The 13461-nt window shown below is 43.2% G+C and overlaps 1 protein-coding gene across 1 annotated transcript in view; it reads right to left on the minus strand.

The window, feature by feature from the left end:
• The window catches only part of LOC135221239 (uncharacterized), a 217346-nt gene that overhangs the window by 126405 nt on the left and 77480 nt on the right, over positions 1 to 13461 (minus strand). The window contains exons 6-7 of the mRNA XM_064259055.1: positions 2119 to 2223; positions 519 to 679 (exon numbers count right to left, since the gene is read on the minus strand). Of these exons, the coding sequence (XP_064115125.1) occupies positions 519 to 679; positions 2119 to 2223 (266 nt within the window). The remainder of the gene's footprint in view (positions 1 to 518; positions 680 to 2118; positions 2224 to 13461) is intronic.

The raw sequence follows: 13461 nt of genomic DNA on the forward strand, positions 1-13461 counted from the left end.
AAATTATTTCCAGGATTACGACGCCTACAAACGCTCATCTGACACAAGAAATATGACACCAAAAATGCAAAATAATCAATATTTGAAGTTTTTTTTTAAAAATGCAATAAGAATGCAGTTTACATAGTTTTCAATGCACCCAAAGCATCAAAAGTAAGGTTTTCTTAGGATTTTTTATGACGTTCCGGCTTACGACGATTTTTGGCTTACGACGTGTCCCAAGAATGGAACCGCGGTCGTAACCCGGGGACTGCCTGTATATGATAAATTTATGAAAATTTGCCATGACTTTTGACCTCGTCTTATCTAAAGGTTGTCTTATATATGGAAATAAAAAGTAAATCACTTCTCTGTGTACCACTAACTGACATTCTAGGGAGAATATAAAACTTATTCTCAGGTCAAAATTCTGTAATACTACATCAAGCATTAATTCATAGCAAGTCAGATAAATTAATTAATTCAATATACATAAATATCTAAACTGTATGTATGCAAAAATTGTTTCCAGTACTCACACCATGGGGTAGGTCTGTTATTCTTATTAAAAAGATATTTATCTCGATATCGCCCAAGCTTGCGCTGAATGCGATCTTGAATTTCCTGACTTGTTCCTGATTTGTCTGCCTCATTCTGTTTCATATGCAGCTGCAACGCCAACCAGTTTCGTTTCCTTCGTCTGAAAAAGTTAAAAATCTAGTAAAATTAAGTAAAAAAAAAAAAATTACTAATTAAGTACACACATGGTTGATTCCCAGCTTCTCACAACATTCAACATAAAACTGAAACAAAGCTAACACTCCAAAGTAACTATTATATTATCATTTGATTTTCAATATAAACTGTTAATTAATTTTAAACATTACCTACAATACTTAGATGAAAGTACACAACTATATTAATAAATTTGGTAAAATATTCTGTTCAGCACAAAAAGAGGATGAGATTTCATTCTCATTCAAGGATAGAATTTTAGTGCACTAAGCATGTGGCTGTTGCAGATGATTTATGAGCTTCTGGCAGCTAGGTTTGGTGTTTAAGTCAACCCGATTCATTTAATTTTAAAGAAAAATAATTTTTTTCAAACAAACCACCACTCATATAGAGAACACATTTGTGGTCTTGGAATACTATACCAGACCATGTCTATATCTAACAGGCATTTGCCAATTAGAGCTACAAGAGAAGTGAGGGATACTCTTGTTTTTTAGGTAAATGAATCCCTGGTCTGGAACTCTTTAAAGACCACAAATGTGACATGCATATGAGTATAATGGGTTTGTAGAGAAAATCATTTGAACTTAATTCTTTTTAAAGATCTTTACACAAGAGTGACTGCCAAAAGATCTGTAAATGGAACCTCGTATATGGTACTAAAGGTACTTTACAGCACTTTCTTGGTTCCAGTTGTATTGCTTCTTGCCTTATGCTTTCCTTAATCCCTTTGTTCCCTTCTTACTTAGCTACCTTTACCCATTTTTCATTCTCATCTCATAAAAAAAATAACTCAGGTGAGCTGTATGAGTGCCTATCACTGCAACTTAAGTGGTAGTGTTGCAATTCATTACATAAAATACAAATAAAGTATGGGGTTCTCAAAAACTTGGCATCTGTACTGGTATAAACTGCAAATTATTATTATTAGTACTCTTTCATGTGAAAAATTATACAAAACCACTACATTACACTTCTGACTCACTTAGTTGAGTGGTGAAAATTAATTCAAGAAAAAAGTTGTTAAACTGGAAAACTGGGAAAGAAGAAACCAAAAGAATGGATGAAAAGCAATAAAGTGAGTGACCCACTTAGCCTATGGTAAGTTAGATTAACTGTGACAAGTAATCACAAATGGCAATTATGCATGTATAAATGTGATGTAAAATGGTAACAAAGTTGACAATGAAATAAGACTCCTGATAAACTAGGCATACAATCAGTCACTTTATGGCAACATAGACTATCAGGTTAACAGAGAATTCCATGATAAGTATTCTGAAATTGGAACATAATGTGTGGGCAAAAATTACTAAACATCCAACAGAAAAACTATTTTTCCAGATTACAATGAATTCTTATAATATACATTATAGAATTACATACAAAAATTTGAATTCTTACCTAATGAGCTCTCTATCTGTATGTAATTTGCAATGGGCATAATAAGGATCTGCTTGATCAGCTTCCCCATGATTTACCTCAGACAACAGGCCCTCTCGCTGTGCACTAAAAAAAAATAATTAAATAAATTTAAAAAAAATAAAAAAATAACAAATTTCCTAGTACTTCGTTAAATGCCTTTTCAAGATCATATTCTATTGTGATACTTTTCATGCAGTTGCCAAATTAATGAAGACAACTCCAGCTGTTGATATCTGACATTTCTAAAGGCAGCTCCAGTTGTTGATTTCTCTGACATTTCTAACAACACTTGAGTAGTCTTCTCCAGACTGTAATATTTTTGTGCATTGATGAACATCAATAAACACAGATGTGGATAAACCAATTTTATATTTCAAATATACTGAAAATTAAGACCTGATAAAACAGACAGATAAAATTAAAATGAGAGCACTTTTAAGCTACAACATTTATAACTTAGATACTTCGATACTTCACTTTGTTACAGTAATACAAGGAAACTGATTACATCACAAATGAATTTTATATGTACTATTATAAAATTTTATCTTCCACAATATCCCAAATGAAACTTTCAAAATCCAGATTCTTTAATAATTCTTTAAAAAAGGCTCTCATTTCTGAACCTTTATAAATCTAAATTACTGATTAATTAAATTTCATAGTAAATCAGAATATTCTGAAATAGGGTTGTGCACAAGTATCGGTATCAATGGTATCAGCTAGTTTTTGTGGTAATGGTATCAGTGAATTTCTGGCCGATACCAGCTGATAGTTTCGTTATTAGTATAGGAATTTAAAATCTTTCTAGGCTTCCTAAAATGACAAATTTTTAACCAATTTGTATTTTTCATACCTTACAACCCTGAGGTCTTAACATTAGGATAAATACTCAGCGCCAGCTGGAAACCGGCAAAGTTTAAAATAATTGTGTACGCAAGGGACTATTGGCATCTGTGCTTGGTCACGAGACATGTAGAGCCACCTACATACCCCACTTCAACTCGTGACCCCGTTAGTTATTCTTCCAACCCAGGTTAGTTGATAGAGGGGTGGTTAGAGGTGGGCCTTAGTATGTTAAGACCTCAGGTTTGTAAGTTATGAAAAATACAAATTGGTTAAAAATTTGTCATTTGTTCATATACAAAACAAACCTTCAGTCTTAACATTAGGATAGACTTACTTTTGGTGGGAGGTAAGTACTATTAACCAACTGGGAGTTTGCCACCTTTGATCAGTTTTCTGAATACCAGAATTCTACTAAACAACTGACCAGTATTTCAGAATCTACGATATATATGAATATCATAGAGTCATACTTCTGGGTTCTACACAATGTCATAGTTCATTGCGTCCGAGGAAGATAAGATCTGTTCTTCTAACAAACCAATTCATCCACTCATGTAGGTTTGTTATCATTCCTCTCCCCCCTTACTAAAGAGAGGAATGTTCTGCTACTGATAGGTATCTTACTGATACTAACCCTAACAGTATGGCTACTTCACTCACCTGTATCTTGTCTGTTCCAGCTTATGATAGTACTCTCTTCTTACTGCCCGAAGTAAAGGAGACAGAAATTTGAAAAGGGAAGAGGCCAGTTATCTCCTCCATTTCACATTCATACCATCATCTTAGACAAGATACCAACTGACCCACCAGGGGTGCTGGATGAGTTACACAATTTGTTGAGCAGCCACCAAAGGACCCAAGGAAATTGTGTCCAAGGACCTCTGGGCAACCTTATTTATAAACAGGAAATTGAAAGTGGTTTGTCATAACAATGAACCAACTCTCAAATTTCAATGAACAGACAGACACCTTCTTAACATTGCTCAATTTGAGCTTCAATACAGTCACAGACCAGTCACGATCATTTTAACAGATATGTTCTTAATTGCCCGAAGGCACGTATTCCTCTAATGACCTTCTCTTCTGCATGACCCCATTGGTACAACTTGACAACAAGGAGTAGGCTTGACTGATCGCCTCTGTTTGGCCTGTTCCTTTACGTCTACCACCTTTGTGTTCTAGGTGACGTAGTTCTTTCCATAACCACAGAGTACTTTGACAAGGTCCCTTACGCATACTCGCACCGTACTGAGCATGACTTAAGAAATGTATCTGTCATCATGACCTGTGCTGCACTGACTCATTATCCCAGATTCTGGGGCAAACTGGACTGTTGTTCCTAACTACTTTTGAGACTATGTCTAAAGCCTGGATATTGAGTACTCCCACTCTACCAAGGTCAGAGGAAAACCACCATCCACCATCAGTTTCCTGTAACGTGACTGATCTATGTGCCTGGTGGTAATCCATCAAGTCTACTCTGATACATAGTATGATTTCACTTATCAGATCAGAGTTCTTAAGTGCCCCAGCCAGTTCACTGCTACTGATTCATTTGAAGATTACTCAGTGTGAAGTGATATTCACATGCCCAATCACCAGTCCAATGTGTATCACCATACATGTAATCACAGAGAGACTTCCCTCTGTTCTGACAACCTCTCCACAAGATCATAGTCTACTGACAGAATGCCTTTAATGGACAGAAACCTCTATATGGGCAGTCATGGCCAAAGAGTCATTCTGTATAAGTAAGCTGAAGACCTTTGGAGTCGTGTTACATCTGAGGAGACACTCTATATACCCAAAATCTTAACACTACAGGCAGTCCCTGGGTTACGACGGTGTTGGCTTACGACGTTCCGAGGTTACAACGCTTGTCAATAGACGTTATTTCCAGGGTTACGACACATGTTCCAGGGTTATGACTCATGTTCCAGGATTACGACGCCTACAACGCTCATCTGGGAGATGAAATATAACACCGAAAATGCAAAATAATCAATATTTGGAGGTTTTTTTGATGAAAAATGCCATAAGAATGCAGTTTACATAGTTTTCAATGCACCCAAAGCATTAAAAGTAAGGTTTTCTAAGGATTTTTGACGATGTTCCGGCTTACGACGATTTTCGGCTTACGACGCGTCTCAAGAACGGAACCCCCGTCGTAACATGGGGACCGCCTGTATTAGTTTGAAAAGGGATACTGGGAAAACTCCAGACCTTGAGATATTAATTTTAACTATCAGTGGTGCCTCTACCCCACATGAACCTGGTAGCGATGACTGTGCTAAGATAAACTTTATCAGTCACTCATCTTGGGTCCTCCTCAATTACTTGAACCCCTCCTACCGTTAGGAACATGGAGGAACAGGTAGAACATAAGAGTTTGTGTAACCTCCAGGTTGTTCCCAGTATCCCAAATAGAACCCTCAACCTCCTCGAAGGGTGAAACCCGAGACAGCTCTTACATGGTTTTTCAATTATAAAAGTTCCTCTGTAGACGAGTGGTTTGTGCACTCATCTGCCAAACCGGTGGTCCGAGGTCCGGTGATAGAAATTAATTTATCGATATAGTGCGGTTCGGATCCCACAATAAGCCACAGGTCCTGTTGCTAGATGACCAATTGGTTCCTAGTCACGTAAAAAATATCCAATCCTTCAGGCCAGCCCTAGGAAAGCTATTAATCAGCTCAGTGTTCCTGTAAAAATTAAGATACACTTAACTTTTCCAATTATACGGACGATATCATAGGAAAAACCCAGGGGAATGTCTTATGATAATAAGTAATATATTCTATTCAGACGCGTCCTAATTATCCTCCTGTCCAAGGAATTAAACTGTTAACAGGACATGGCTCATTTTTTGCAAGTACATAGTGTTACTTTCCAACCACGAAACACCCTATGCTGTGATCTGTTACAATATACGGGCATATGTTCAATAAGCTACTTTCCAAAGGGAAATCCTATATTGCCAGAAACCACCATGGTGCTATTCTCGAGTAACCTAGCCCAGAATTGTACCCAACATCACTTCACCCCACTCACTCTTGAAAAATGTGAAACTCCCCACCTTCCCCTTCCAGATATGATGAGGCTCTAATGCCTTGCTTCAGCCAACTGAAGCTCGAACCCTCTACGTTAGGTTCATGACTTCAATATAGAAACTAGACCAGGATGAAAGAGACCCATTTGCAGATGCTAGGTTAATCTAGCCAACAACCACTTGCACTAGGCTAAGTAGGTATAGTCGATTAAGGATTGACTAACTTACTTCAAGTTGGCAAGACCAGGTTCACCCTGGCTTTGTTAGGTTAGGCTAGGTTAACCCTTCCACCAATTAGGCTAGGTTAACTCTTCTACCAATTAGGCTAGGCTAACTCCCCCATCACTTAGAGTAGGTTAAGTCCAACAGAGATGTACTCTTAACTAGTCTAGGCTAGTACAGACTAGCTTAGTCTAGAAACTAAATGACTTAGGTTAAGGTAAAGTCGTTTAAGAAAGTTTGGGCTATACATGCTAGGCTACAACCACAACCTTCTAGGTCGAGGTGGTAAAAGTGTTTCGAATGGGTAACCTAGGCACTAGCCTATGCTGGGCTATACTTATAACCTTACTAATTCCCCAAGCTAAGATAGTAACATCATGTTCAAGTAGTCAGACCAAGCTAAGTCATCAACACACTGTTAGGCTAAGTTGACATGTACGACATGTGTGTTGGAACCATCTAACCTATGAGTTAGGCTAAGCTAACTAATAACTGTACCACTCAGACCAATCTAAGATAGTAAATGCAGGTTCGAAAACTAAACCGCAACCATTAACTAGTCCAAGCCAGCAAATGTATGCCCAAACCAGTTAGTTTGGACAACCTAAGCTAAGAACTACTACTCAGATTAACTAAGATAGTAGCAGTAGACTAAGACTGGCTGGAATACGCTACGAATTTAACCACCTGTTAGGCTAAAAGGTATGACTTAATTAGCTTGGCTATAGCATCTTAGGTTACAAGTGACCTACTTAGGCTTGGCTACCTTAAGTGGCGAAAGAAAGAAGTTCACCTCCTCCTTTCGACTTAGGGGGCCGGCCGGCTAATGCCATTCTTTAAGGACAAGACTTTGATATTCATACCACTTAATAATGTGACTTGGGACATCTCCAAACCGCATATGATTTTTGCCTCTGACTTTCGGTTTTGTGACGCCAGGGCGATTTATCCCGAAAATAACCATTTTTCAAATTCTATCTCCTCCCTTGATATTTAATATTAAGACCTGGGATTACTACCATATATAGACCTGATGTAGACCTCCAATCAAATGAGGAATTTTTTTTCTAAAAGTCATTTTTTTGCTAGATATGAATTTTTCATTATGGTAAAAAAATAAACCCTATAAATTAAGAAAACAAAATTTATAAAAAAAAAAAAAAAAAAAAAAAGACGAAACAAAAATTGGAAAAAAGGGCTTCATTTGATTGTTCTATAACGTCTTTCTGAGTTATATACCAAATTCCAATGTTATACCTTTAAAACTAAGTGAGAAGATAGATTTTGAAGGTCAATAACTATAGTTTTGAGATACGGGCGTTCAAAGTTTTTCTTCGTATTTTTATAACGACAATGTTAATAAATAATGATTATTATGAATATATATTTCTTTTTTGTGTATTAATAAACCAAAACTATTTTATTTATCATAATTTAATCATAAATTATGATCCCTTTGCTAATATATCGTAGCTTGGGGCACTGCGTCAGGCAAGAAGGGGCACTCCTTCCTACACAACTCTCTCTCCTTCACTAACTCGGCTTATTACGGCAAATTTTCTTCTTCTGTATGTTAGCTAGATGTTTTCCTAGTATTTTTATGTTTTGGCATGATGAAATTCTTGCAGAAACAAAAATAAACAAACGTAAATGCAAGAGAATGTCAAGAGGTCAAATTCGAAGTTGTACTCTCCTTTTACAAAGACAATGTTAATAAATCATGATTATTATGAATTTCATACTCCTTTTTGGGTATTAATAAACCAAAAATGATATTGTTAGTATACAATAAAGTTTTGTACATACTTACCTGGCAGATATATACATAGCCTACGACTCTGACGTCACGACAGAAAATTCAAAACTCGCGGCACATGCTACAGGTAGGTCAGGTGATCTACCTTACCCGCCGCTGGGTGGCGGGTGTAAGAACCAACCCCCCTTTCCAGCCAGATTTTTCTCTTCCACCTGTCTCCTGAGGGGAGGCTGGGCGGGCCATCAATCTTATATTTGTTCCAACACGGCATACAAACCTTCGGTCCTTTTACAATAGGAAGGTACTAGCGGCAGCTGGATAGGTCGTAAGCTTTCGAACAAGGGGTCGGTAGGAGTTAACTGCTTGTCCGACAGGCGCGCGCGCGCGACTGGGCGGAGGTAAACAAATCACTTTTGCTTTCGGCCTGCTGGCGTGTAGACATGTATCATCGCTCTCTGCCCGCTTCATCGTCGTTGCTTTCGCATGGTTGTGTTTTTCTTTTTCTATTTATCTAGTGAAACTGAATTATAAGTACAATCATTTCATATTTATTTCCCATTGAATTCAATTGTGAATTAAAGGATCTTGGTTTCTCCACGCCCTCCGATTACCCGAGTACCGGGACTGAAGGGCGTAAGTGCGGGAATTCATTTTTCCCAGAAATGATCCTCGTATTGTGTATGCTCGGTGCCGAGGGCGGGAGAGCGCTCGCTCCGAGCTTATATTTTGGTTGGAAATGTGTAGATGAAAATCGTAAGTAAGTGCCCTTTTCATTTTTTTTTTTTTATTTTTACCTGTATGCTCGTTGCCGAGCGAATGCGCTCGGCACAAAAACTTATTCTGTATGGAAGTGGAATTGCATGTACAGTATTCTTTTTTTTTCATTTTCATATATTTATTTTGATTTGTAGCAATACTCATTTTGGATCAGTTTCCGTTCTTACCGGAAATTGATCCTTTCCCTTTTTATTTGAATGAAGTGAAATCGCAAGTGCAGTTCTTTTTCATTTTCATATTTTATTGAGATTGCATTATTTACTTGGATCAATGTTCGCTATTTCCGGGAATTGATCCTTCCCCACCCTTTTATTTTGTATGAAGTGAAATCGCAAGCGCAGTATTCTTTTTCTCATTTTTTCATATATATTTTGATTGCATCAATTCATTATGGATCAAGGTTTCCGTTCATAATCGGGAATGGATCCTTTTACCCTTGCGCTCGGTACCGAGGCGCCAAATGCGCTCGCTCCGAGCCCTTATTCATTGTGAAGTGAATCGTAATGCAAGATTCTTTTTCATGTTATTCCATTTTATTATTGATTGCATCAATATTTATTTTGGTTCAAGTTCCGCTCAGTCAGGGAATTGATCCTTATGCCCTTGATTCGGTGCGAGGGCACGATTGCTCTCGGGCTCTTTTTAATTTATTGGTTGGGTACATGGGTGCTGTGCCGGGGGTGGGGAACGAGAATCATTCCCCCCCCCCCCCCCCCCCCCCCTTCCCCCCCCCCCGTTCAGCTCCCACAGATGGCCCTTCCCCTTCTTCGGGGGGAGGTTATCTGGGTTCTCTCCTCGCCCGATCCGTCGAGCGCGGGGGAGGGCGCTCGGTGCCCGATGTACAATTGTATTCGGGGTCTTTCGCGGCGTTCGTGTGGGGCTCACCCCCCGCGCGAGGGGACTTCCCCCCCACTAATCACTACTACTGTTATTTCCGCAGGTGCTATTGCCACGAGGGATGGACCTTGGTGAGGTATGGGCGTCCTTCGATTTGCAGGGCGTGCCTAGTGTCCAGGGGCGGCGGTTCTATGTCTTGCCTGCTGCGGTCACCCATGGAGTGGTGGACCACGACAACGATATCGACTCCAGGTGACGACGTCCCTCCTCACCTGGTGTACTCGCCTCACGTGGTAACAGTCTTGCCTACAGCCGCTGTGAAGTGCCGTTCGCCGTACCGAGGGGGGGCGTGCCGCCGCCGCTCGTGGTTGCCGCGCTGCCGCGACCACACTTCCGCTGCCCTAGAGCTCGCCCCTGGACCTGCCGCCAGTACCAGGATGTTGCTGGCTGCTGCTCCACCTCCTGTGTTTCCGGTGCTGCCTGCCGTACCTGCCGATTCTGTACTGACTGTCCATGCAGTTGCTGCGCTGGCTGTCCCTGCCGATGCTGTGCTGGCTGTGCCTGCTGTTCCTGAGATGCCCATACCTTGCTGACGTTGTCCCTGTTCGTGGTGGTACTACCCCAGACTTTGGTCTGTCTGTACAGGTGCGTCCGGGCCCTGTGGCTTCGGCTACAGCAGCCCCGGCTCCGCCCTGGATGGCAGATCTTACGTCTGTCCTGAGGAAGCTGACGAAGAAGAGGAGGAACGTCGCCTTCATCTTCTTCATCGTCGTCGGCTGCCGCCTCTTCCCCTTCGACTTCTAAGGCTTCACAGCCGAGGAAGAAGAAGGTTGCCTCCTCCCTCCTAAGAAGTCTCCCTCGGGAGCTTCCTCGGACCCGTTCTCACCTCGGTGGGTACGGGAGGGTTCCTTCCGCTGGTCCTCCTGCTCCTTCGGGAGCGGGGCCCGTCTCTTCTTCCGCAAGGAAGAAGACTACGGGGACCAGAGGGGTACCGGCTAACACCGGTACTTCCTCGCCTGGTGTCAGTGGTTCTGCCACTGCATCAGGGTCCGTCTCGGCCTCTTCGTTCGCGGAGGTAACCGGAGTTGTATGGTCCGCCTACCATCCGACCGTGCAGCCAGGAACCAGACCTCTGAGCCCGCTCAGCGTCAGGTTCATGGCACGGAGCGGAAGACTGTGACAGCCGCTCACGCGACTCTCACCAGACCAGCTCTCGCTCTCGCGCGACCAGCTGGCTACCCGGGATGACGTGACGGTCCACGACCGGCCACGGGCTGAGGCTGGGAAGAGGTCCCCCCCGTTCGCCGGTGCCAGCCACGCTGGAACCAGCGACGTGACGTGCCGTGAGGACAAGCACGGTCTCCCACTGTGACAGTGGAGCCTGCAGGTCGCCTGACCGTCTCTCTACAGAGAGCGATCGGGTACGGCAACCAGCACCAGCTCTTGACACTCGAGATCGGGGCCGCTGTGCTCAGTCCAGCCGTTCTCCACAGCGAGACGGTTCGACCAGGCCTGCAGCTCGATCGCCACAGCGGGTTGACGATCGCCTGCAGCCCTCCAGCCTGCTGGTTCTGCCAGCGAGCGAGGGAGGGGAGCGTCAGGGCTGACTCTCCCATACCTTCAACCTACCTCGGGTTACACCGGGAGGAGGAGCGAGGTATTGAGGAGTGATCGTGAGGGGTGCGCCCCTCATGATCCCACCACGACGCCCTACGTGCCAGGCACGGTTCTTGGACCAGCCAGGACGTATGCGCAAGTGGATGGAGAAGACCGAGAGGGCTGTCGCTGTTTTCCCCCTTTCCCCCTTCTTATTAGGAAGGTTCTCGGAATATGCTCTTGTTCGAAGGGCTTAACGGTCCTACTCTGCAAGATGCTGTGACTTCCGAGATCCAGAGGAAACTTTGCCAAGGTTATGGCGCTGATTCGTCAGTACAACGACCTCGGGGAAGGATCGCCGCTCCCACCAGCAAGAGCCACGTCTCGGCTCGAGTCGTTTTGGGGCCCGAGAGGGAACCCAAATCGACGGTGGGTCTGCCGCGATCGGAGCTTGCCGACTGTGTTGAACCAGGTAGTCTCTCGTCTCCTGACAAGAAGGCTCTCTCAGTTCTGGCCGTCGAACAAGCTACTTCACCTCCTCTACTGCGACAGAGGCGTTTCTACGTGTCTTCGGACACCGTATTTGAATACCCCTTCGGTCCTCCTGAGAGGTTTCGACCTCGACGAGGACTGGAATGAGTCGGAGGACGGTATCGGCTCTCTCCTGTCAGGTGTCGATCAGCCCCACCCAGACGACGTTTCACAGTGGCGGCAGACCCTTACCTACAGTATGAGTTCGTAAACCCTCCTCGGGAAAACGTTTTCTCCTGACGATACGTTTTCCCAGGCTCTGAGAGGCCATCGCCGTAAGGCGATGGCTGCTCCTTTTCTTCTCCAACTGCTAGTTCCGCTGGGAAGGCGAGCCAGTATCCAAATTCCTCCCCCATTCCCTCTCTCCTTACAGCTAGGAGGGAAAGGGGAGGGATCCTACAGAGATTTCCCTGTAAAGATCCCACGTTAGGGGCTGCGCTACCGGGGGGACCTTCGGTCCTACCTGACGTAAGCCCGGCCCGGTCGTTGAGGAGGGATCCTGCCCCTTTCTCGATTTCTACGGGAATTGAGAGGACCACCAGCCGATATCGTTTGACGAATTCGGTGGGGGGTTTCGCAGAGTGCTTAGAATTCTACGAATTTTTCTAGCGCACTCAGAGTGTTCGAGTTTTTTACGATCTCCAAACACTTAGGCCGAGACCACGGTCCAAAGTGAGCGAGAATCCCCGATAATTGTTACACGATAATCGGGAACCTCGCTTATGCTCGAATTCCTGTAATTTCTAGCATTTGGAAGAAGACTGCTGCTGAAAGAAGAGTATTCTCACAGTAGGCGATTTAACCTGGAATAGAGAAGAACGGACGGGAAACTTTCCAGTTTGGCTTGAACTATCGTCTTCGGTATTCTGTTCACCATTGAAGCTTTCCTTTGGGAAAGACTTCTCCTTCACTCTCTTGACTAGAGACGAAGGCGGTCGATCTCCAATCCTTATTCTCATTCCTCGAGGGAGAATTTAGGATGGAGGTCGTGGTACAGAACCTACAAATATACTACGTATATTACCCTCGCGACATGATTCTTTTAACAGTTGAATTGACCGGGGGGTAGGCACATACCGTAGTTAACTCTACGGTTTGTGACCGAGACGAATTGTATCTTAATTGAACTGCAACTCGGGGTTGCCTGCAACCTCCCAGCAGTTATCAGTTTCGATTTTAGATACTTGGTATTGTCACGACAACACCAAATCAGCTTTTGTATTTACCGAAATCCGTTTTCGTTTAAATATAATTGCTCGAGCGTATTCTTTTATGCTCGAGGTTCTAGCGTCCCGAACGCATTCCTTCGTGGAAGGGATTAAACTGGGCAACTCAGGATGACGAGTCACCGAGAGCTACTGCGTATTGAACTGCCTGATAGCAGCTCAGTATCAGCTAGGTCTCGGAGATGCACGGTCGGTTACGTCTCTCTCTCCCCTGGTTTGATTGACTACCGAATCATATCTCTACCCAACAATCATGGACTTAGGTCTCTGATTAACGGGGATTCTCGCAATAATGAAGGACCATCTACTGCTGTGAGCGCCCGATTGCATCGCCTTCGACATTGCGAGAATTTTCAACAGAGATATCTCTTGGACTCTTTCATCTTTCTCTGTTTACCGCACGGTAACAGAAGTCTGTACTAGTCTCCCGCTGCATCGCACCGCGAATGAAATTGCCGAACATGATTTTTGCAGACATC

This window comes from Macrobrachium nipponense, chromosome 2 (assembly GCF_015104395.2).
Source record: "Macrobrachium nipponense isolate FS-2020 chromosome 2, ASM1510439v2, whole genome shotgun sequence".
Lineage (NCBI taxonomy): Eukaryota > Metazoa > Arthropoda > Malacostraca > Decapoda > Palaemonidae > Macrobrachium > Macrobrachium nipponense.